The sequence below is a fragment of the Equus caballus genome, chromosome 6 (genome assembly GCF_041296265.1).
Source record: "Equus caballus isolate H_3958 breed thoroughbred chromosome 6, TB-T2T, whole genome shotgun sequence".
Lineage (NCBI taxonomy): Eukaryota > Metazoa > Chordata > Mammalia > Perissodactyla > Equidae > Equus > Equus caballus.
In genome coordinates, this window is record NC_091689.1 from 20,147,069 (window position 1) to 20,170,398 (window position 23,330).

A 23,330-nucleotide genomic window follows, 5' to 3' on the forward strand; every position below is an offset into this window, starting at 1 on the left:
GAATAAAGGTAAACGTTTTTTCATGAACTCGTGCTGGAGTTACACACATGTGCACGCACACACATAACAAATTTGTGTGCCTGGGGTCATCATGTGAAACATTTTTCCTGGGGGTCACAGGCCAAAAATATAAAAGGACTCAAGCCCCTGAGCTGGAAGCTTTTCTTTCTCCTGCTGTATGGATGCAGAGGACTCGTCTGGTTATGTTAGAAGCCTGCCTGTGGGGTGGAATGTTCTGGAAGTAGGTTCTAGTTGCCATTGGCGATGGCCAGAGTTGGAAAGTTGAGAGAATCCTGATGCACCAGCCTTGCCACGCAGGTGCCCTGTAAGGAGCCCAGGCTGCACTTCCACACTGTCCCCCTCGGCCTTTAGCCCAAGGAGTGGAGTGGCCTTCAGAGACTGTCCTGGGTCAGCACCGCCAGCTCTGAAGCAGGCTCCAGCAGAGATGGCAAATGGCAGCACCTCAGGATCCATCCCACGCGGGTCTCTAGGGTCCAAGACACGCACTACAGCCTCACCCCGTCAGAAAGTTTGTCTGAGCTGTCAATTCAGCTGGCAAATATCTGGCCTGACAGCCAAGCCCTATAAATAATGCCCATTGCCCCTAGAAGCCCCTAGGGTTGGACCTCCAGAGGGGCGAGAAGGGAGGTCATATTCGGCACCGACTCAGTGCCAGACCCTGTGCTGGGCACAATAGGACAGAGGATAAAAGCACAGGTGGGCTCTGGGGCTACGCTGCCCGGGTTCAGATCTAGGCTCTGCCACTTGCGAGCTGTATCATGTTGGCTTAGTTACTTAACCTCTCTGTGCCTCCATTTTCTCATCTGTGAAATGGAAATGATAATAATAAGAGATTTCTCATAGGGTTGTCTGAGCAGAGATGAACTAATGCATGTGACAGCACCTCACGTGTGCCCAGCAGCAGCGCTGGCCCCATGGCAAAATGTCCAGGCAGAGGCCAGGGAGAGAGGTCTGCCCCGTCCTACAACCACTTGCTCCTGAATCCCCCCTGGGCTGTGGCACCAAGGCCCAGGGGCTGCCCTCAGGGCAGCAGGAGGGATGGGAGTCTGGGGACCAGACTTTGCAGGAAATGGGATGGAGCAAGGGGAAGAGTGTAGCTAGCACAGGAGGTGTGAGGAGCCCAGCCTTGAGTCCCAGCTCAGCCACCTGTACCTATGGCCTATTGCCCTCTCTCTGGTCCTCAATTTACTTTTCTGTCCAATGGGTACAGTAGCATCCTGTAGGGCTGCTTAGTCTTAAATGGGTAAACATCAAAGTACACAGTGCCCAGCATCCAGCAGATGCTCAATAAAACTGTCTCCCAGCACTGCCATCATTACGGTCATCTTCCCAGGTGACTGAGGAAGGCAGAACAGAGCGGCAAGGAGGATGGATCAGGAAGCGAAGTCCCCAGAGCCTGGAGTGTGACAAGCTGTCATCCACACAGAGCTGAGATCATAGGGCCGCTCTGTCCACTGCCAAGTTGGACAGGAGAAACCAGGACTTACTGAGGGTCTGAGCAGGACTGGAACATGTTGAAAGTGATCAGCTTAGAACCACACTTTGCTGTTATCTGTCGTGGAGGATGAGTTACCACTGAAAGGGGTGGACCCAACTTTGACAAGAGGAAATGGAAGCCTAAGATGAGTGAAGAGATTGTCAGAGTGCCTGATGGCTATAAAAAAACTCAACGCTTCTGGGCTGAAAGACATGTCTCCCAGGGTTCTGAGAAGCACTGCGAGCTCTTGGCAGTTTAATTCCATGGACGTTTTTCTTTTGAGCATCTTCCAAGGACCAGCACTGAGTTACAGTACTCCCTCAAAGAATTTGCAGTTTAGAAGTGAAAGCTGACAGGTGGGCCTGTGTAAGAACGTGCGTCAGATGCAAGGTGAGCCCTGAGGGAGGACCGATTCGCTCTGTTGTGGGGTGGTGCTGGGAGACAACACCATATCGATGGCTCTGTCTGGGGGCTTTGAAGGATGAATAGGAGTTCACCAACCATGAGGCAAGGGAAGGCATCTGGACTGAGAATGACAAGTGCAAGGAATTGAACAGGATTTTAAGGAAATCACATGTCACTTGTGGCCCTGGAGGGAGGAATAGTGGGGGATGAGGTCCCAGATGTGGGCAGGGCCTTGAATGCCAAAGTAAGGATTGGAGATGTTCTCCCATGGGCTGGAGGGTGAATACACACGTTTGTGGAATTCTGGACAGCTGGAAAGTTGCCGTCAATCAGGGATGGGTAGAAGAGCCAAGGTGGAGATGAGAGGCCCCCCAAAAACCCAGCTTAAGTCAAGAATGGATTATTACGGGGCAGGTTTGTGAGAAGTGTAGATGCCCAGAGCCTGCCAGCTTGGACTCTGAGGGCCTGGCCTACCTGGCTCCTGTCCTGATGGAGCCCTGCTCACCCTCTGTCCTGGCATCTGTCACATCAGAACACAATTACCTCCCCCAAAGCAAGAAGGGTCTTTATCTTACACACCATGGAATCACAGGACCTTGTACCCAGCAGGTGCATCTCGGGTTGCCAATTGGCTGGAGCGCTTGCAAGGTTGCTCATAAATCCCTGCCCCCTCCCCAATAAGGTGGGCTCCACAGAGGCCAGACCTGGGTCTTTTTTATTCACTGTTAAATTGCTAGAGTCTAGAACGGTGCTAGGCGGAGAGTAGGTGATCAATACATATGTACTGAATGAATGCATGAACTCTAGACCCGTGAAATAACACGGTTCCTGCGGCTGTGTGCTCAGGTGTCTTCTTTATAAGTGGCACTGAGGGACGGTGTGCTTCATGGGTGAGGGGCTCCGGGTAAACTGGATTCACGTCCTGGCTCCATGGCTTAATAACGGTATGGCCATGTGTAAGTTACTTAACTGCATGAAGCCTCAAGGTCCGCATCCATAAAATGGGGCTTCCTGTAGGGTTGTGAGGGCTACCGGGACAGGGCGTGTCCTTACCTGTCCCGGACACAGTCAATTTGAATCGTGGCTGCTGTGAAGTGCTGTCCACCCGGCAGAAATCTTTGGCCTCAGGTGCTGGAGTTCCTTGCCCTGTTCCTGTCAGCATGTTTATTAGTAGCTTTGGCATCAAGGTCTTCTGTGCTTAGGAGAAGCCAGTTGCCGTATGAGGAAATCGTAATATATTCACTCACTGAGCAGCTCTATGGGTCATCGCTGGGGATGCAGGAGTGAACGAACCAGGTGGGGTCCTGGCTCTGAAAGAGGTTACATTCAAGTAAGAGTTGAGGAGAAAATAAGTGAGGACACAAATCTATAAAACAAGAGAGTGTCAGGGAGTCATAAACTCTAGGCTGGAAATTTAGATTGGGTGACATGACAATGACAGAGGAGTGCCATTTGAGCAGACACCTGAGTGTCACCCTGAGTGACCCCTGAGCTTGGGGTACGTCCTAAGTGCAATGAGCCACTGTTAGGAGGTTTTAAGCAGGGGCGTGGTGTGATCCCACTTTAAAATGAACTCGGGCTGCTCTCCTGAGAATAAATTATGGCAGGGGGTGGGTGGAGACAGACAGACCAATTAGGAGGCCATGACAGTGGCCAGGCAAGAGATGCTGGTGGCTTGAGATGGTTGGGAAGATGGACAGATTGTGAATGTTTTGCAGGTGGAACTTCTCGGACCTGCCGATGGATGAGATGCAGAGGGGCAAGGCCAATGGGGACTTGTCTACTAGGTGTGGGGACAAGTGGGTCACTTAGCGGCCCTGGGAGAACGCTAATCCTGGTCAAGCAAAATGTCCTGTAGGGGAGGAGGACATTTCCTCTCCCCAAATGGGGGTTCGTCTGGCCGGAGAATGAATTAAATTCACATGAGACAGAATAGCAAGAGAAAATTAAACAAAGCTTTATGAGGAACCATGGCCCGGGGCCTTTCTTCCCGAAGGAAGAAAGGGCACCAAAAAAGTGGGGTGCACATAGTGGATATATACCCCCAAACAAGGTGTTTCACATGTGATTGAAATGTCCCTTTTACAACAGTCACGAGGTTGCTCTGTCAGCATAGCTCTTGATGGAAACGGCAGATAGGTCTGCTGTCTCAGTGAGCGCCGCAGGGTGGCAGGTGTGTTACCTAGGGCTGGGGGGTCACAGATGAGCGCTGCAATCGGTTCCCAGCCTAAAGAAAGATGCTTAATCTTTAAGGAGATGCCAGCGTTGGGAGGGGGAGGGAAGTCAGTTACAGGAGGTTACCAGACTAGCACAATAAAATGCAGATTTAAGTCTTTGCCTTTGGTATTGATTAAGAGTTTTTAGAGAGAAGGTCATCTCCTTTCTTCTTCCTGGTACAGAGAGGGAGGCAGCTTTTACAGATAGAGATTTACCTTACAAATGTAAATGTGTCCCAAGGAAGGGCAAGTTCCATTCCTCAGAGCCTCCTTCCCTGTCCCAGTTTATCAAAAGTAATCAGCCTCAAATAATCCTGATGCCAAAGAGACATATCTTGGGGTGGCCAATTCCAGGTTCCCACAGTCCCATCTCGGGGGCAGCCACACGGTCCTGCAAATGGACGTCAAGGAAAACCAGAAATTCAGAGGGAAGGAGGTGTGGCGTAATAGTAGCATGTTTGGAAAAGTCTCGGGGTGTCCCGGTTGGCAGCGGCGGGAATCAAGCCGTGGGACTTTTATGGCTGCTGACGAGGCTGGAGGGATTTCTGAGAGCACAGGATGTCCACAATTTCCCTCGGTGAGACTTCTGGTCAAGGTGGCGGTTGAATGCACACACTGTCGGTTCCCTTCCTAAAGGCAAAACTCACAAGGGCAAAGAGAAGGAGAGAAAATGATGGCAACGAAGTTCTGAATGCTAAAAAGCAGACAGATAGTAATAACCGACTTGTGGAAACCAAAAAAGCTAAATTTTAAGCGTGTAGTAGGAAAAACTGAGACAGCTGACTCATACCACAGAACCCACAAAGGGCGCAGGAATTGATAGCATCAGGGGCCCCTCGAGTGGGGGTGAAGATGGGGTTATAAACAGCAGGCTTAGAGGAAAATCTTTTTAAAAAGAGTTCTACGCACCAGATCTCTCTCCGCTCCACACAGCCAGTGGCTTCCCTCACTCATTAGGCGGAAGATGGGATGTTTATTCTCTGGAGAAGGGAAAGGATGAGGGGACGCCAGCCTTAATGAGGACAAAGGAGCCTACTGGCGATAGAGAACTAAATAACAGTCTCTTTCTGGATGCTGAGACCCCAGCCTTCATCCCTGTCCGGTCCAGGCATGCTGCCAGCCAAGCCCACACCCTCCAGGTGGGAGGCAGGAAGATTTTTCTCTGGAACACGTGACCAGCTCAGGGGCAAAGATCTAAAGATGCTGCCATTAGGTTTCCCCATGAGTCAGCCCATGAGACCACCCAGTGGAGAAGCCCTGCTCAACAGACCCCCACCGTCACTGCGGGAACTCTCAGCCAGGGATCACCAGACCCTGGAGGGGACCCTAGAATAGGGGACAGTGAGGTGCAAGGCAAAAAAAAAAGCAAAAAGGTGAAAAACCTGGAGGAGACAAGTTATGCAGATGGAAAGAAACGGGACCATGAACCAGGAGCAGAATGCTGTTCAAAAAGGAACATTCGAGAACAAAATAAAAGTGAAGAAGGAGGAGGGCGGAGGGAAGGGAAGGAGAAGAAGAAAGGGAAACAAAACATTATGAAACATTATAGAGGAAACTTAGAAAAATAAAAACTCAGTGGAAAGGTGGAGAGAGAAAGTCAAGGAATGCTCCCAGAAGGCAGAACAAAAGAGAAAGTGAAGGAAAGTAGGAGAGAAGAGATTTTTTTAAAAATTAGAAGACCCATCCAGGAGATCCAATACCAAGATAACAAGCATCAGTGAGAAAACAGAGAAACAGCGAGAAAATTCATTAAAGAAACCACACAAGAAAAATTCTCTGGACTGAAGAAAGCCAGTTTCCAGATTGAAAATGGCCCCCCAGGTGCCCAGCACAATGGAGGGAAACAGATCTGCCCTGGAGCGCACACAAACTTGGAAAGTCTTACAACCCTGGGTTCAAAGGAAAGATCTAAAACTTCAAGGCAAAAGGTAGATTACAGACCATGCCGGGGTCGGGGTGGGGGGGCGGCCAGGACCACCTCCAAGTTCAGTGATTCGCCAGGAGGACTCGAGACTCAGCATGGCGTCGTGCACCTGTGATTTATTAAAACAAAAGAATATGATGCAAAATCAGCCAAGGGAAGGGCGCCCAGGGTGAAGTCCAGGAGACACCAGGTGCAGGACCCCAGGAGTCCCTCCCAATGCCATCACACAGGATGTGCTTAATTCCTTCCCCAACGGGCTGTGACAACACGTGCGAAGTGTCGTCCACCAGGGATGCTCATTAGAGACCCAGCACTCGGGGATTTTACCGGGGGCTGGTCGTGCAGGCACCCTCTGCCTGGCACTACCCAGATTCCAGACTCCCAGGAAGAACACGGGTGTTAGGCATGAACCACACTGTCTGTACCAACAGCGCAGGCACAGAGAGCAGCTCCCATCAGTTCAGGGGACCCTGGGAGCCCTCCCCAAAGATCTCCCCATCAGGATAACAGCCAGACCTGCCGTGTTAACTCTCTTCTGCACATGGGGCATCAGAACGACATTGATTTTCTCAGCAGCAATGCCACGAACTAGAGATGATGAAGCAATTAAAAAAAAAAGAAAGAAAGAAAGAGGAGGAGGAGGAGTGAGGGATAAAGAGAAGGGAGGGAAGGAAGAAGATGAAAAAGACGGACAGTCCCACTGTCTCTGCTCTGGCCAGGCCACCTCTTGCTTGTTCCAGGCACCACCCTTCTCACACATAAGCCCTTCCCTGGAAGAGCAGCTGGGAGCTAAGGGACCTGAGGGACCTGGAGACTAACACCCATTCTGGGCTCAGCCTGGGGACAGGAAAGGCGGGGAAGGCTGGTCAGTTGCTTGGAATATAGTGGAGACTGAACACACTGGGCAGTGAGCGGATGAATGAATAAACGAACTTGCATTTGTCTTAAGTCCTGCAGCTCATCAAGTCTCAGAAATTTCTGAACAAGTTGGTGATTTTGGTGGAAACAGAGAAGGAGAAGACCCTGCGGAAGGAATACGTTTTTGCTGACTCCAAAGTAAGTGACAATATACTTCTAAGAGGGGCCGAGAAGGGAGTGAGGGACGCACGTTTCCTGTGCTTTGCTACGTGCCCACAAGTTGGCTCCATCAGCTCGCTAAGTTCTCACAGCCAATTTCCCACCTGGGAAAGCTGAACCCAGAGGGGTTAGGGGACATGTTCCAGGCCAGCTGGGATGTGAGCAGTCACTGCTCCATCTTCCCCCTCTGCTACGCCACCTGCCCCTGAGAGGGTGCATCCTTTATTCCCTGCATCTTATCCAGCCCCAAGCCCCATTGGGAGGCTTCCCCTTCGCTAGGCTGCACGCTGGAGCACCTCAGATTTGAATCTGAGTCCCAACCAGCACTCCCTCATCTCCACACTTTGCCCCACTCTGCAGAAGTTGGATGCATTGCCAGGATGGGCTCCTGGAGTAAGAGGTGGTGTGGGTAAGAGGTGGGAAGAACCCAGGGTCTGCAGGCATCAAGGTGGGGCCTGAGTAGAGCCAGAGACAGGGTTCTCTGTGACCTGATCCCTCACCTCTGATGTGCTACCCAGGGGCCAGAACTCACAATCACCTCCTTCCTGTTTATCCTCTAGTGTACGGCTCCCTTGAGGCACTGAAAATGGACCTCAGGGCACAAAGCTCCCACCACATCAGGTGTTGGCTGACCACGCAGCAAGGCACTGTGGGAGGCCAGTGGGAGGTCCGGGGGGTGTCCAGAGCTGGCTGTGAGGGTGGGAAGGACTGAGAGAAAGGATAGAGAAGGGACTGGGAGAAACGAGGATGCAGAGGAAGGCAGAGAGAAAGATCTCACTGGGCAGCATTCTGGGCACATGGGCATAGGTCCAAAACCCAGTTCTGCCATTGCTGCAAGCTCAGAAGGATCGAGACACAGTGGTAAACTGAGGCATTGAATTTTTTCTTTTCCTGAGGAAGATTAGCCCTGAGCTAACATCTGTGCCAGTCTTCCTCTATTTTGTATGTGGGTCACTACCACAGCATGGCCGATGCATGGTGTAGGTCTGCACCCGGGATCCAATCCTGCATACTGGGGCTGTGGAAGCAGAGCACGTCAAACTTAACCACTAAGCCACAGGGCCAGCCCCAGGCACCGAATTTTAAGCCATCCCCAGCCAAGGGTAGGTTTCTACAAAGACAGCCATCATAACATCTTTGTAAGTTTGTTTCTTAGGAGACTTAGTGAGATTTGCCATTATTAGGTTGAATCATATGAAATTGCCATCCTTGTAGATCTGAAACACTCAAAAATTGGTCATTTCACCAGGGACAACCTAAAATTTTGTGCACGCTTGTTTAGTCAACCTGGCCTATTCGACTGTAAGCTAAGAGAGAGCTGCGTCTGCTTTGTGCCTGCCTCCTGTGTACCAGGCAAATAAAGGGAGGAATATTGAGGAAGTTCTGACAGCCTTCATGTGTCCTTTTCTTTTTAATCGGTTTCTTTAAATTTTCTTTCATTACATAGGTAATCTATTCTTATTGGTGAAAAAGTAACAAATAAGCAAAAAGTTTAAAATACATCCGTATACCACTAGGGAAGCTGGGACTATACCCTTCCCGATTTTTTTTTTTTTTTTTGATAAAAATGCAGTGATGCTCTTCATACTGTTTTGTCAACTGGCCTTTTGTACTTAACAATATATTTTGACCATCTATCCTTGTTGATAAAGTATTTCTGCACGAAAATTTTAAAACCCTATGGTATTCTAGTGTATAGATGGCCCATGATACAATTATGAATTCATCCCCTAAGATTGGACATTAAGGTTGTTTCTAATCTTTTCTGTACTGACACGTGCTGCAGTCCCCGTGATGTGGTTGGGTCTTTGTATGGTTCCTGGTTATTTTCTTAGAGTCAGGTCCTTGCAGAGGAATGGCTGAGTCAAAGAGAAGCCACCTTCTTAAGACTCCGGACACGTGTTTCCAGATTCCTCTCCTGGAAGTTCGTACTGATTTGCGCTGCTCTCAGTTTTCTTGAAGCTGACCAAGTCCTTTGAAAGTGTAATGGGCAGGGAGGCAGAAGCCTTTCTGAGTCTGTCTGCCCTTCCATCCCTAGAAGAGAGAAGGCTTCTGCCAGCTCCTACAGCAGATGAAGAACAAGCACTCGGAGCAGCCGGAGCCTGACATGATCACCATCTTCATCGGCACCTGGAACATGGGTAGGTCCACATCCCTGCCCTGCCGCCCGTCACCTCTCCTTGGGTTCTGCGTGGCTGCCTTAGCATCCTCTCTCCCCACCCACTGTCCCCAGCCCACCTGCACAGCCTCCTGTCTAGGGAATTCCGCACTGTCCCTGAGACCGAGCAGGAGAAACGAGCTTTGGGATTCTCATATCCCAAGAGCAGCTGAAGTGGGCCGCTTTGCGTGTCTAAATTGGAAAATTTTAAGTAAAGAGTCTGAATATCTAGGTGTAGGGGCTCCTGGACATCTGCCAGCCTTAGGCTGCTCGCCGGGCACCCCAGGCCTGGAATAAGGAACTCTCCCTGAGTGGGGTTGTCAGAATGAGACAGAGAGAGCGGATGGCCAATTAAAGTTGAATTTCATGTAAATAATAAATACTTTTTTAGTATAGGTATTTAGCTGGAAATAAATACGTACATACTAAATACAAATTATGCTAAATATATATGCTGTTATATATATGTATATACTAAAATACAAATATACTATACTGAATATAAATTATACTCAGTATTTAGTGTAACTGTTCAGCTAGAAATAACTACTGAATATATACCAAATATATACTGTACTAAATATGCCTACTATATACTTATATATTTTTATATACTACATGTAAGTTATACTAAGTAATTGTTGAGTGTAAGTATTCAGCTAGAAATAAAAAAATAAGTAGATACAGAATGCCCAGCAGCGTCGGGGAGGAGGGGGTGAGCAGCAGCCCACGGTGGAGGGGCAGGGGCTCACCTGGAATGAAAGCACAGTACTGACTCCTGGCCAGTCAGCCGAGTGGAGGATGGGCCAGGCTCCCTGGAGGGCGGTCAGGAGATCTCCTTACCTGATCCCACCGGCCACCGGCCCTCCCCAGGCCTTCATGCCCAGATATTCCAGGGGCCACGGCGGCACTGAAGGAGGACTCTGGTCTGTGCCCTGGGGTCCCATGTCCCCATCTATCCCCTCCAGTGTTTCTAATTGGCCGCCTGATTTCATCACCTCTGGTGTTCACACACGTGGGCACATGGCCCCCTTTCCGATGTTTCCTCTGTGAGCCTGGAGGTCTTAGATTTGGCTGGGCCTGGTTAAGGCCGTCCTGTCGCACCACTTCAGGAGGGGCCCTTCACACAGAAGACAGTGTGGAAGGAGCTGACTATACTAGGTGGGGTGGGAGGGTTTCCCCAAAAGGAGGCCACCAGACCCCAACACTTGTGCACCCAACATGAACCATAGAGGGGAACAGAACTCAGCAACGGTCAAGGCACTTCAGTTCTCGGCTTCTTGGTGCTTGTGAGCCAAGAAGGTTATGTCTTTGGGGAAAAATTTTACTCAACCTTCAAGGGCATTGCAAGGAGAAATAAATCTTTCATCAGTTCTTTATTGAGCTGCTTCAACTCATTTTTCAAAATGGCGGTGGAGGAGGGTTTCCAGACTCCCCACTTCTCTGGCTAATACCTGCACATCTCTCTGTTCTCGGCTAAGATTTCTCTTTTGCAAGGAAGCCAGTGTTGTCTCCCACTGTGGGCTAGAAGCCTCCATCTTAAACCTGTCAGCCTGCTGGGCTGTCTTGCCAGTGGAATATAAATTCCTCCAGAACTGTGTCTCAGTTCCCAGTGTCGCCCCAAGGCCTGGGGCAGTGTTTGACATCTCATGCAGCTAGTTCAAGGCACCACATGGAATCTTCGGGTGTTCCTGGTCTTTGAAACTTAACGTTATCTTTAAAAAGAAACTTAACTGACCTCTGACCCTATCTGACATCCTGGGTGATATTGGTACCCAGTTCTCCACCTAAAGTGTTTCGTTGGGTGGCCTGAATGGTTTTCAGTGACTATGTGACCACCCCCTGACGCTGCCCCCCACCTCTGTTTTGAATTTGAATTTCAAAACTGATGTACGTTTGACTCACTTGGTGTTGGGTTTTGCTGTTGAAGGTAACGCCCCCCCTCCCAAGAAGATCACGTCCTGGTTTCTCTCCAAGGGGCAGGGGAAGACGCGGGATGACTCTGCTGACTACATCCCCCACGACATCTACGTGATCGGCACCCAGGAGGACCCCCTGGGAGAGAAGGAGTGGCTGGAGATCCTCAAACACTCCCTTCAGGAAATCACCAGCATGACTTTTAAAACAGTGAGCACCTGGCCACGGCCCTGGGTGGGACTCTGGGGCAGTGAGCTCCGCCAGACCGGCTGGGAGCATCTCAGAGCAAGGGCGCGCTCAGCCTATCGGCTTTCAACTTCCAAAGACGCCTGGGTGCTCAGTGGTGCCCCCCACCTTCTAGGGCTAGAGGAGGGCACATATACTCAGAAATTGATGGGGCCCATGGGCATTGCTGAAAGTCACTGGAGTGCTTTCTCTTCCCTGCCTGGGCTCATAGATCATCTTTCCTTCATTAAAATCTTGTCAGTCCTCACTCTCATCTTTAAGATGCTGTGTCTCCTCTCTAGGGCATCATTAGGAGTCCCCCGAAGTTTTGGGATTACAGGCAGATACTCCACACCTGGAGGGTGAGGGCTGGGTGTGAATCACTTGCTCTGGGGTCAAGCACAGTGCCGTGGCCCAGGGTCACAATGTTTCCTCCCTGCTAGATCGCCATCCACACCCTCTGGAACATCCGCATCGTGGTGCTGGCCAAGCCGGAGCACGAGAACCGGATCAGCCACATCTGCACAGACAACGTGAAGACGGGCATCGCCAACACGCTGGGTGAGTAGGGAGGGGGCCATGTTCTCCAAAGCTGCCTCGTGTGTCCGTCCCATCTGGGCCAAGTGGGACTTCCCTGGGTTAAAAACTGAGAGTCTCAAGTCCTGGGATCCCCTCAGTGTTGGGCAAGCTGGGAGGGTTGTCCCCCAGCCTTAATCACCTGGTCTACATCGGGACCCGGCTACAGGGGAAGCCCGACATTCCGTGTTTCCGAGAAGCTCCAGTGGTGTTGGTGCTGCTGGCCCTGAGTATCCGGGACCTAGAATAAGGGTGGGCCGACTTGCTGTAAAGAGTCAGATAGCAAATATTACAGGCTTAGCAGGCCGTCTGCAACTCCTCACCCCTGCAGCCCTCACACAGCAGCACCGGTAGACAGCATGAGAATGAGTGGGCTCAGCTGTGTTCCGTGAAACCTTGCTTACAAGCACCAGCTGTGGGTTCCTTTTGGCCCACAGGCTGTAGGTTGCCAACCCCTGGTCTAGATCTGGACCCACTCGGATGGGATCTGGAAACAGTGGTATCAGCTGTGAGCCAGTGGGGACAATCAGAGTGCTTCAGAGAACTGAAATAAGAGGGGAGGACCCATGAACATGTGTGAACGTGTGTGTGTGTGTCAGTGAATGTGTAAGTCTGCGTGTGAGGGTGCATGTTTGGGAGTGTGAGAGTCTGTGTGTGGGTGTGTACGTGAGTGTGTGTGAGTCTATGAGTTGTGTTTGGGAGTGTGTGAGCCTGTGCATGAGTGTGTGCATAGGTGTACGAATGTGAGTGTGCAAGTCTATGAGTGCGCGTGGGCAGGTGCACCCACACAGGGGCCGTGGGTGGAGCTGAGGGCAAGGCCAGCGGTTTCTGCTGGTTGGAGTCAGGGACAGGACAGAGGCCCCGAGATAACAGGAAACAGAATAATTGCGGCAATCGAACATGAAAAGCTCAACTTTTCTGCTGACAAACCGCAAACTGCCCGTGTCCACACCCCCTTGTCCCTCCTTCCTTCCTGTCACAGTGGCTGCTCTGCTCTGAAGCTCACGCCCTTCTGCTGCCCAGGAACCTCCTTCTAGACTTTGTTCCATCTCTGCCAGGGCTGCCTGCCTCCTTCCCACTGGCCCCTTCCCAACAGCGTGTGATATTCTTGAACCTTCCATTAAGAGATGAACCCGCTCCCCGGCCAGACCTCGCCACCGGCTGCTGCCCCAGCTCTCTTCCATTGTGACTGAGCAACTCTGTACCCACCACCCCCGCCCCATCACCGTGCTAGGCTCTGGCTGGTTACCACAGCAGACAGGAGCCTGCTCTCGCGGACAGACAGGCAGCAGGATGGCTTCTGCGAGTGAGTGTGTTGGCAAAGGAGTGTGTGGTGTGTAGGGCACAGGGGTTCCAGGTACTTCTTGAGATGGGGGGTCGAGGGGCCTCTCTGAGAAGGGGCACTGGGACTTGAGTCTGAGGGGTAAGGAGGGGTCAGTGTGGGAAGACCATTCCACACAGCAGAAATGGTGAAGCAAGGGCCCTGAGGCCGCTGGGCTGCAGCTTCAGTGGGTGATGGGAGTAAGGCCAGAGAGGGAGGCAGGAGGCCTGGACAGAGTCTAAGCTTTATGGCCGATGGAGGGCAGCTTGGAGGCGAGGAGTTCCCACGCACCGGCCCCTCCTTCACCTCCCCTGGGGCTGGCCTCTACCCCATTGCTCCCCCAACATGGCTCCCAGCCATGGTCAGTGCAGGGCGGGAGCTCGGTGAAGGCTGGTTGACTGCTGGGACACTGATCTTAAAGAGCTAAGACCTCTTAGCATGTATACCCTGTACAAGGCCATGTGCTAAATGCTTTAAGAGTGTTACCTCATTTATGGGGCCGGCCCCGTGGCCGAGTGGTTAAGTTCATGCCCTCTGCTTCAGCGGCCCAGGGTTTCGCCGGTTCAGATCCTGGGCAAGGACATGGCACCGCTCATCAGGCCACGCTGAGGTGGCCTCCCACATGCCACAACTAGAAGGACACACAACTAGAATATACAACGATGTACTGGGGGGCTTTGGGGAGAGAAAGAAGGAAAAAATAAAAGATTGGCAACAGATGTTAGCTCAGGTGCCAATCTTTAAAAAAAAAAGAGTATTATCTCATTTAACACAAATGCTTGTGGGGTCAGGGACCATCATTCACCCCATTCATAGACAAGATACTGGAGGCCACCGTGATGTTCCCTGACCTGTCGGAGGCCCAGCGACAAGAAAGTGGTAGGCGGGGATTTAGATGCAGGCCATGCTGCAGGAGGGGGAGAAAGCCAAAAGGGGAGCCCTCCTGGGGGCGGGGAGCAGGGCTGTTGGTCATGCTCAGGGCAGTGGAGAGTGAGCGGGGACCACTGGCCGGGCTGCGGCTCCCCCCGGGTCCAAAGAGGCAGGCTCTGGTGGTGTCCAAGGTCCTCTTGCTTAGGCCCTACCCAGTGCTGTCCAGCCAGACTGAGCGCGAGCCATCGAGGTCGTTGTCAATGTTGTGGTAGCCGCATTAAAAGGAAACAGGTGAAGTCGATTTTAATAATATACTTTATCAAACCTCATACATTAAAATATTATCATTTCAGTAGGTATTCAATATAAAAAACTTGGATATTGCACATTCAGTTTCTTACTGAGGCTTATAATTTCGACGAAACATTGACGGCCCATCTCGGTTTGGACCAGCCGCCTGTCACGTGCTCAGTATGTGGGGCTCATGGCTGCTGTGTTGGGCAGCGTTGGTTCTCAGACTTTGCCATGTGTCAGAACCCCTGACAGCAGGGGTTGGCAAACTCTTTTCTTTAAAAGGCCAGGTCATAAGGATTTTAGGCCTTGTGGCTCAGGCAGCCTCTGTCGCAACGACTCCACTCTGTCTCTGGGCGTTGCTGTGTTCCTGTAAAATGTTATTTGCAGACTCTGAAATTTGAATTTCATCTTATTTTAACGTGTCACAGAATATTCTTCTTTTGATTTTTTTTTTATTATTTTAAAAAGTAAAACCCATTTTTCGCTGGCAGGGGGCCAGCGTTTGCCCACCGCCGGCCTAGAGGACTTGTTACACACAGATTACGGGGCCCCACCCCCAGAATTTCTGAGTCAGCAGGTCCAGGGTGGGGCCTGAGAATTTGCACTTCTGACAAGTTCTCGGGTGACGCTGATGCTGCTGGTCCAGGGAACACACTTTGAGAACCCCTGGTTGGTAGCTTAAAACTCTACAGGAAAAAGAGTGAGGTCTCAGTGAGCGTTTTGGTCTCCCCAGGAACCTGGAGTTAGCTGGGTGGGAGGTCAGCCACCCAGTTGCAGCCTCCCCTTCCTCCTGAATCTTCCTTCCAAGGCTTCTGGCTGCTTTTGGTTATCCTGCCTGCTTGGCAGGTGGGTAACTGATTGCCCCCTTGGAGAGAGATGCTGGGATGGTCACCCCAGCAGCCCCCTCCCTCAGCCCCACGGAGAGCCCCGAGGCTGCTGGCCGTTCACCCCATTTTCTCGTTGTCCTGGAGGAATCTCAGCCCCGACTCCCTGTCACCTGTTGCATCTCCCACCCCAAGGGAACCTGTTCTCCTTTCTTCCTTCTCCACTTCCCCGCACCTGCTTCTCTCCTTCTTTATTAAAACGGTTCCTTCATCTTCATCTCCTGCCCTGTGGCAAGGTTGCCTGTTTGTTACTCTGACTTCTTCCTTCTCCCTCCCTCTTTAGGGAACAAGGGAGCTGTGGGGGTGTCGTTCATGTTCAATGGGACCTCTTTGGGATTTGTCAACAGCCACTTGACTTCCGGCAGCGAAAAGAAACTCAGGTAAGGGCACTCCTCCCCCAAGAACCTATATTGGGGTCATTTGCCCAGGTAGACCTCACCCCCCTCAATACCATAAGGACTGCCCAGCCCTAGGCTGGGACCCGGTCCTGTTGGCCTCTAAGGGCTTTTTCCATGGTCTCATTAAAGGCAGCTTTAGCACAAGAGTGACCTTCCGTGTGGATAAAGCCTGCGTGATGGACAGAACAGACATTTCCTGTATCATTAACCTAGTAGACACCCAATACCCCTTCATTTCTCCAGGGGAAAATCTCATCTGGGGGACCTTACAGATCAAAGTCCATTTTGCCTCTGGGTGGCCCAGTCATGAAGACAGCCATCTAGAATATTCCTGATTCCGAAGTCCTGCTGAGCAGATGCTCCCAGGGCCCCTGCCCTGTGTTCCCAGTTCAGCCCAAAAGGCCCTTTTGCATCTCAGCCATGCCCCACCGGCACGTAAGGGTGGATTGCTGTGGCAGGGGCTGGAGATTGAGGTCTCGGTCCCGCCCACTCCCCAGCACCCATGGTGGAGTAGGGAACCAACGACCCCATGCTAAATGGCCGCTTTTTCATTTAATCAGGCGAAACCAAAACTATATGAACATTCTCCGGTTTCTGGCTCTGGGAGACAAGAAACTGAGTCCCTTTAACATCACTCACCGCTTCACCCACCTCTTCTGGCTCGGGGACCTCAACTACCGTGTGGAGCTGCCCACCTGGGTAAGGAGCTGCCCGCGTGGGGCTGGGGTTGCCTGCCTGGGGCTGGGGCTGTGGCTGCTCCCCGAGTGAGGAGCTCTCTGCCCGGGGCTGGGCTGCACACAGAGGCTCCCTTGAGTCCACTCAGAGCAGAGGGTCGTGGACCCCCACAGACCGAGCTGGGCCAAGGCAGCTACTCCCCGTCTGGGACTCGATGCTGTTTCCATTATGGAGTCTTTCTGTATGATTCACCTCTGCTCACACCTAGATCCCACATAACTGTCCTGGCTGCCCCTCACCACCACCTGCCACTCTGGTCCTCCAGCTGGTTGGTCTCAAATCCCCAAGGCAGGTGAATCTGAGGAGACCAGCTCAATTTTCTCCCCAAATCACAGGTCATCTGCCAGCCTAAGGAAGACATTCCTTAAGTTGGATGCCCAACCCGGTCCCGTGAGCAGTGGTCAGAGACCTTGTTCACTCAGGGAGGGTGAAGGCTTTCCCAGGAAGCGGGGGTGGGTGGGCATGGCTGCCGGACGTGTCTCGAATCAGACATGGTTGTTTTTTGGTGCTTCTAAAAGATGAGACAGGGCCCGGGCATGGGAGCAGAACCGTGCCTGTCTGCCCAGAGGCCTTGGTTAATAGCCCGTTGCATCGCTGTCTCACAGAGATGTGGAACACTTTTGCACTGCCGTCCTGTGAGGGTGGAGGGGAGGTCGGCAGAAACTGAACTGACCTTACAGCAGAGGGAGAGCCTGGAGCACAGACAGGCTAGGAAAACGGCCTTGGGTCAGTTACAGATCTCCAATGGTTGGGATTGAGCCTGGACCTTCTGACTCCACTTCCCAGATGTTTTCCCAGCCACCCCACACCCCTCAGCCGCCTCTGGGCCTCGCGGCTCTGCAGAGACTGAGGAGGAGTGTAGGGGCCGTTTGTGCCCTTTGACCCTCCCCGACCACTCCGTCCCTCCCAAGATGCTCCTCAGGCAGCTTTCCTTCTCGCCCTCCTGACTGAGTGGGAAGATGGGAGCGAGGTGGACAGGGACCCTCCCCACCCCCACCCCTCCACAGCCTAAGGGGCTGTCACAGCCATTCACTCACCAGGAGCTCAGCCAAGTGTATTCGCCAGAGCAGAGGTAACATAAGCCAAGGGAGAGAGGACGGCTGGATTCCAAGGCCAGCACGCCCCATTGGTGTCACACCGACTCTCGGGGTCCGAGCCCAGATCAGGGAGGCCTGATGCTCACAGATCTGAGGGCTGGGGTTCCAGATCCTTTCATGACCTTCCAACAGGCTCGCAGTTCCCACAGAGAGAACAAGAAAGAGTAGGAGACATGCCTACCTATCTAATGAAGTGTTAATAAAAATGATATTAAAAGACAGTCTGGAACAAAAAAAACAGCCCACTAATTGGGAAAAGATATTCACAAGTTATTTATCCGACAAAGGGTTAATCTCCATAATATACAAAGAACTCACACAACTCAACAATAAAAAAATCAAACAACCCAATTACAAAATGGGCAGGGGACATGAACAGACATTTCTCCGAAGAAGATATACGGATGGCCAATAGACACATGCAAAGATGCCCATCATCACTAATCATCAGGGAAATGTAAATCAAAACTACACTAAGATATCACCTTACACCTGTTAGAATGGCAAAAATATCCAAAACCAAGAGTGACAAATGTTGGAGAGGCTGTGGAGCAAAAGGAACCCTCATACACTGTTGGTGGGAATGCAAACTGGTTCAGCCACTAGGGAAAACAGTATGGAGATTCCTCAAAAAGTTAAGAATAGAAATACCTTATGACCCAGCCATCCCACTACTGGGTATCTATCCTAAGAACCTGAAATCAGCAATTCCAAAAGTCCCATGCACCCCTATGTTTATCGCAGCATTATTCACAATAGCCAAGTCATGGAACCAACCTAAGTGCCCAGCAACTGATGATTGGATAAAGAAGATATGGTATATATATATATACACAATGGAATACTACTCAGCCATAAAAAAGGACAAAGTCGTCCCATTCACAACAACATGGACAGACCTTGAGGGTATTATGTTGAGTGAAATAAGCCAGACAGAGAAAGACGAACTCTGTATGACTCCACTCATAGGTGGTAGTTAACATATGGACAAAGAGAACTGATCGGTGTTGCCAGGGGAAAGGGGGGTGGGGGGAGGGCACTAGGGGTGAAGTGGTGTACCTACAACATGACTAATAATGATGTACAACTGTAATTTCACAAGGATGTTAACTTTCATAACCTTAATAAGAAAAAAAAAAAGACTGTCTGGAAAAATAAAATGTCCCTCTGCAAATTTGGAACAGCCAGGAACTTATGTTATCGGGTTGAAATTTGACCACTCTCGCTGGATTTCCTGTATAAAACGGTTGAGTGCTAAGAAACACGGGGACCAGGGTCTGGGGCAGCGTTGGGGGGCTCTGGGTCCTGGCACGGCGGGCAGACGGGTGGCGGCGCCTCCTTGTTACGCTGGCGGGAGGGGGCGTCTCACCGGCAGGCTGGCCCTGTCCTTGCTCCAGGAGGCAGAGACCATCATCCAGAAGATCAGGCAGCAGCAGTACGCGGACCTCCTGTCCCACGACCAGCTGCTCATGGAGAGGAAGGAGCAGAAGGTTTTCCTGCACTTTGGTAAGAGCCCGACCCCTTCTCCCCGGCCCTCGCCAGCCCTCGTCCTGTCCCCGTTTCCCCAAATATCCTGATGGGGGAACGACCATGCCTGGAGAAGAAGGAAACTTGACCGGATGTGAAATGGGGGGCGTCAAAACCAAAACGACGTTTCTGTCTGGTTTCAGAGGAGGAAGAAATCACGTTCGCGCCCACCTACCGCTTTGAAAGACTGACTCGAGACAAGTACGCCTACACTAAGCAGAAAGCCACTGGGGTGAGTCCTCATAGACGCCTCCCCTGCCCTCCACCTCCACCCCCTGCCCGTCTCACCCTCTTGTGTCTGTTCCCACAAAGATGAGCAGAAAATGAAGAGCGTCCTTGTCCACTAGGCAATAAAAAAAGACAGAAAAAAATAGAAATCCCATGTTGATTTGTGTCACGGAGCAAAACCCTCCCCTAAGGAGAGACTGGGCAACCAGACTCAACCTTCTGTCCAGATATTCTAAGATTTTGAGAGGATTTAAAGTGTTATTTCCTTAACTGGGTTCTGGAACTCTTTTTTTTTTAAGTCCTCTGATCAACTATACCTGCTAATCTGCTGAGGGAATCATCATTAAACAAGCTTCACTGCAGGACTTATCAGAGCCTTTATGGGTTTATGCGCATTGTGGTTCTCCATGAGGAATTTGTGTGCCAAACACGGTTGGTCATGGAATACCAATTAATAGCTTATGAAGCTAATTGTGTTCCAAAGAATGATGTTTGGGGAAAGCTGCAATAAAGCATTCATTTATTCCTATTCAACCAGTATTTACTGATGACCTATTGTGGGCTGGGCACTCCCCTGGGTGGTGGGAGATCAGATGAGTGCGATGTCTGCCCCCAAGGAGTTGATAATAGGAAACACAAGCCAAATATGCAACTAACTGTGACCAGAAGGAATATACTGATGCCAAATGCAGTGAGGAGCCGTCAGAAGAGGGAATGACCGTTTATGGCAGGGAAGGATGGGGGGGGGTCTTCTTAAAGAAGGGCCATTTGTGGTACCTCAAAGGACATCTTGGATTTTGACAAATAGACATGACGTGGGGTTAGGGGGGCTGATCTATTTAAGATGGAAAAAATTGCCAGAGCAGATGCCGAGGCAGGAATTTCTGGTGTCCGTCACCTCCCAGGGCCCAACCCAGGGAAGCCAGCCCATGGTGGGGCCCTGAGGGTTAGAGGTGCTGGAGCGGTGAGTCCTCCGGCGCCACTGGAGGCCTAGGGAAATGGAGAGCAGTGCAAAAGCTGTTGGAGAGAGTTCAGGGCATTACCTGGCCTCAGGCGCAAGTGGGGAACTGGAAGTGGGAGAGAAAGACCAAGGGCTGGGGAGATGCCAGAAGAGAGCAGGAGGTAAAGAGAAGAAACCGAAAAGCTGAGAGGAGGAGAAAAGATGTGGCTGCTGCCATGAACCAGGCTGAGACCCCCAGGGCAGGACACCCTCTCAAGAGCTGTCCGCTGGCTCCTGTGTCAGTGGGGTCACCTGGTTTAAAGGCACTGTCAGGGCAGTTCCATGGGGACACGTTTGGGGGAGGCGAGGGGATGGTCCCATTTGACTTGAGTATAAGGAGGAACAGACTGGTGCCTGCAGTGGGAGAAAGGGAGGTCCTAGGTGCCGGGTTAGGCGTTTAAAGCTATTTGATGGGCAACAGGGTTACTGAAACCAAAGTGGGTTCCCTCCTGGTGAGTTAAACCAGACCCTCCACCAAGAAGCAGTTGTCTCACAAAGTAAAGTATATATGCGGCAAATAGGAGACCATGAGGAGTCATTTCCAAAGTCCTGGTGTCCCCAAACAAAGGGAAGCAGGGAACTTTATTTGGGATGGGGAATGAATATTCAAAAGGGAGAGGTGGGTATTCGCTTACGCAGGCTCAGTTGGGAAACACGCTTCCACATACACCGCAGGTTATGGGAATAAGGCCTAAGCTACTCCTGGAGAAATCTTAGCATTTCAAATAAGGCAAAGCTTGTGGTGAGGCTTGGTCTGGTTCAGGGAGGTTGGTGATTGCATCTCCTTAACATAACAGCAGGAAAAAGAAGAATTTGGGAAAAGTTAAAATATCGAAACTCACCCTTGAGTTCCTTGGGGTCACTAGCCCGTGACAACAGGAGGCACTGAAAGTTCTAAAGTCACAGTGATACATAGAGAAGACTGGTCTGCCCTGTTGTAAAGATGAGAATGATTCAGGGGACCAAGGAGGAGGCCGGTGTGGTGGTTCCAACTGAGAAATGACTAGGGCCTGGACCGGGAAAAATAATGAAAGTGAAAGAAAAAGAGAAAATCAGGATATGTTGGTAGACATGTTTGACACTGATAAAAACTGGAAAGTCAGAAGCAGAGCTGTCTTGGAGGAGAAAATAGAGCTTGTTTTCAGACTTATGTAACATTCGTGGAAAATCTCAGAGAAAACATCCAGAAAACAGTTGAACATACTAGCTTGATGCTCAAGAGAGATGCCAGGGCTGGGTCATAGATTTGGGAGCTGTCTGAACAGAGAAGATAGGGGTAGATGAGTTGTCAAGGCATGGAAGATGAGAAGGGAAGAGCTATGGACAGATGTGGGGACCATCTACCTTCAGAGATGAGAGGAAGAAGCAGAGACAACACAGGAGACAGAAAAAGAGTGCTCAGGTTGGTGGCAGGAGGACCAACCAGGCAGCTCAGTATCACAGAAGCCGGGCAGCGTGAGCGACCTTCAGGAATCAGTAGTCACCAGTATGGAATGTGAATCAAGGAGAACGTGGGCCATTCCTGTGAACCCTGCATAAGGGGCTGGACTTGTGCTCCAGAGGTTAAAGGTGCATTTGAAAAGAACAGTTTGCACAGAGTCTTGGAGGTGAAATCCAGACTTCAAGAGGATAGGGCGGCTCCTTACCAAGGGTGTGGATGGATCACTGGTGGAGCTTTGCAGAATACAGATGTGCAGGCCTCATCCCCAGGGGCTCTGAGACGATAGGTCTGGGGTGGGGCCCCGCTTTCTGTCTCTTTGTGAAGCTCCACCCGTAACTCTCAGGGGCAGCCGATGCCGAGAACTGCAATGTTAAGAAGTAACAGTTTGGCAGCATTTGTGAAACTAAACACGCATCTACCCTATGATTCAGCAATTCCGCTTTGCTGAATACCCAAGAGAGATGAGTACATTTGTTCACCAAAAGACAGGTACAAGAATGTTTATAGCAGCTTTGTTCACAGTGTCCAACACTGAGAATAACCCTACTTCCGTCAACAGTAGAATAGATAAATGTGTATACATACAGGGGAAGGCAACCACAGCAATAAAATGAAAGAACTCCTACAAGCAACAACATGGGTGAAAGAAGCCAGACAGGAAAGAATATATACTCAGTGAGTCCATTTACAAGTTCAAGACGAGGCAAAGTTAATCAGTGGAGACATTGGTCACAATACTGTTCACCTCTGGGAGGTGGTGGTCTTGACAAGGAAAGGACATGAGGGAAGCTTTGGAATGATGGAAATTTTCTCTGTCTTGATCTGGGTAGTGGTTAAATGGGTGTATACAAATGTAAAAATTCCTCCAGCTATACTCTTAAGATTTGTACACTTTACTGTATTCAAGTTGTACCTCAAGTTAAAAAACAAAGTAGATGGGTGGTTCAGAAGTAGAGGCAGTGAAAATAGAATATTCTTGAAAGAAAATTGGTGAAAAGAAGACAAAAGTAGTTGAGGGAGATGGCAGGGGTGGGCTCTTTTAGAATGAGTACCTTTATGTTGATAGGCAGAGGAGAAAGAGTTAGAACTGAAGGGGATAAGGATATTGATTAAGGAGGGTTATTATCATTGCCAGTTTGCCATGTCTATCACTCCCAGTGGACATCCTGCTCACCAGTGTAGCCTGGAGAGGGCTCGTTGTAGTCCATATTGTTTGAATGGTTGGATGGCTAGATGGATGTGTGGATGGATGGATGGATGGATGTGTGAATGTGTATGTGGATGGATGAATGGATGGATGGATGCATGTGTGAATGTGTACGTGGATGGATGGATGCATGCATGCATGTGTGAATGGGTATGTGGATGGATGGGTGGATGGATGGATAAGTAGATGGCTGGATGGATGTGTGAATGAGTGGATAGATAAATGGATGGATAGGTGGATGGATGGGTTGGTGGATGAATAAGAGGATGGGTGGAGGGATGGATAAGTATATAAGTGGATGGATGTGTGAATAGGTAGATAGGAGAGTGGCT

At 50.6% G+C, this 23,330-nt stretch overlaps 1 protein-coding gene across 1 annotated transcript in view; it reads left to right on the top strand.

The window, feature by feature from the left end:
* Nucleotides 1-23,330, top strand: part of INPP5D (inositol polyphosphate-5-phosphatase D) — a 123,203-nt gene that overhangs the window by 74,763 nt on the left and 25,110 nt on the right. Inside the window, exons 10-17 of the mRNA XM_001495662.5 lie at nt 6,993-7,099; nt 9,159-9,261; nt 11,209-11,405; nt 11,864-11,981; nt 15,649-15,745; nt 16,324-16,462; nt 18,993-19,101; nt 19,266-19,354. Coding sequence (XP_001495712.2) covers nt 6,993-7,099; nt 9,159-9,261; nt 11,209-11,405; nt 11,864-11,981; nt 15,649-15,745; nt 16,324-16,462; nt 18,993-19,101; nt 19,266-19,354 — 959 coding nt within the window. The remainder of the gene's footprint in view (nt 1-6,992; nt 7,100-9,158; nt 9,262-11,208; nt 11,406-11,863; nt 11,982-15,648; nt 15,746-16,323; nt 16,463-18,992; nt 19,102-19,265; nt 19,355-23,330) is intronic.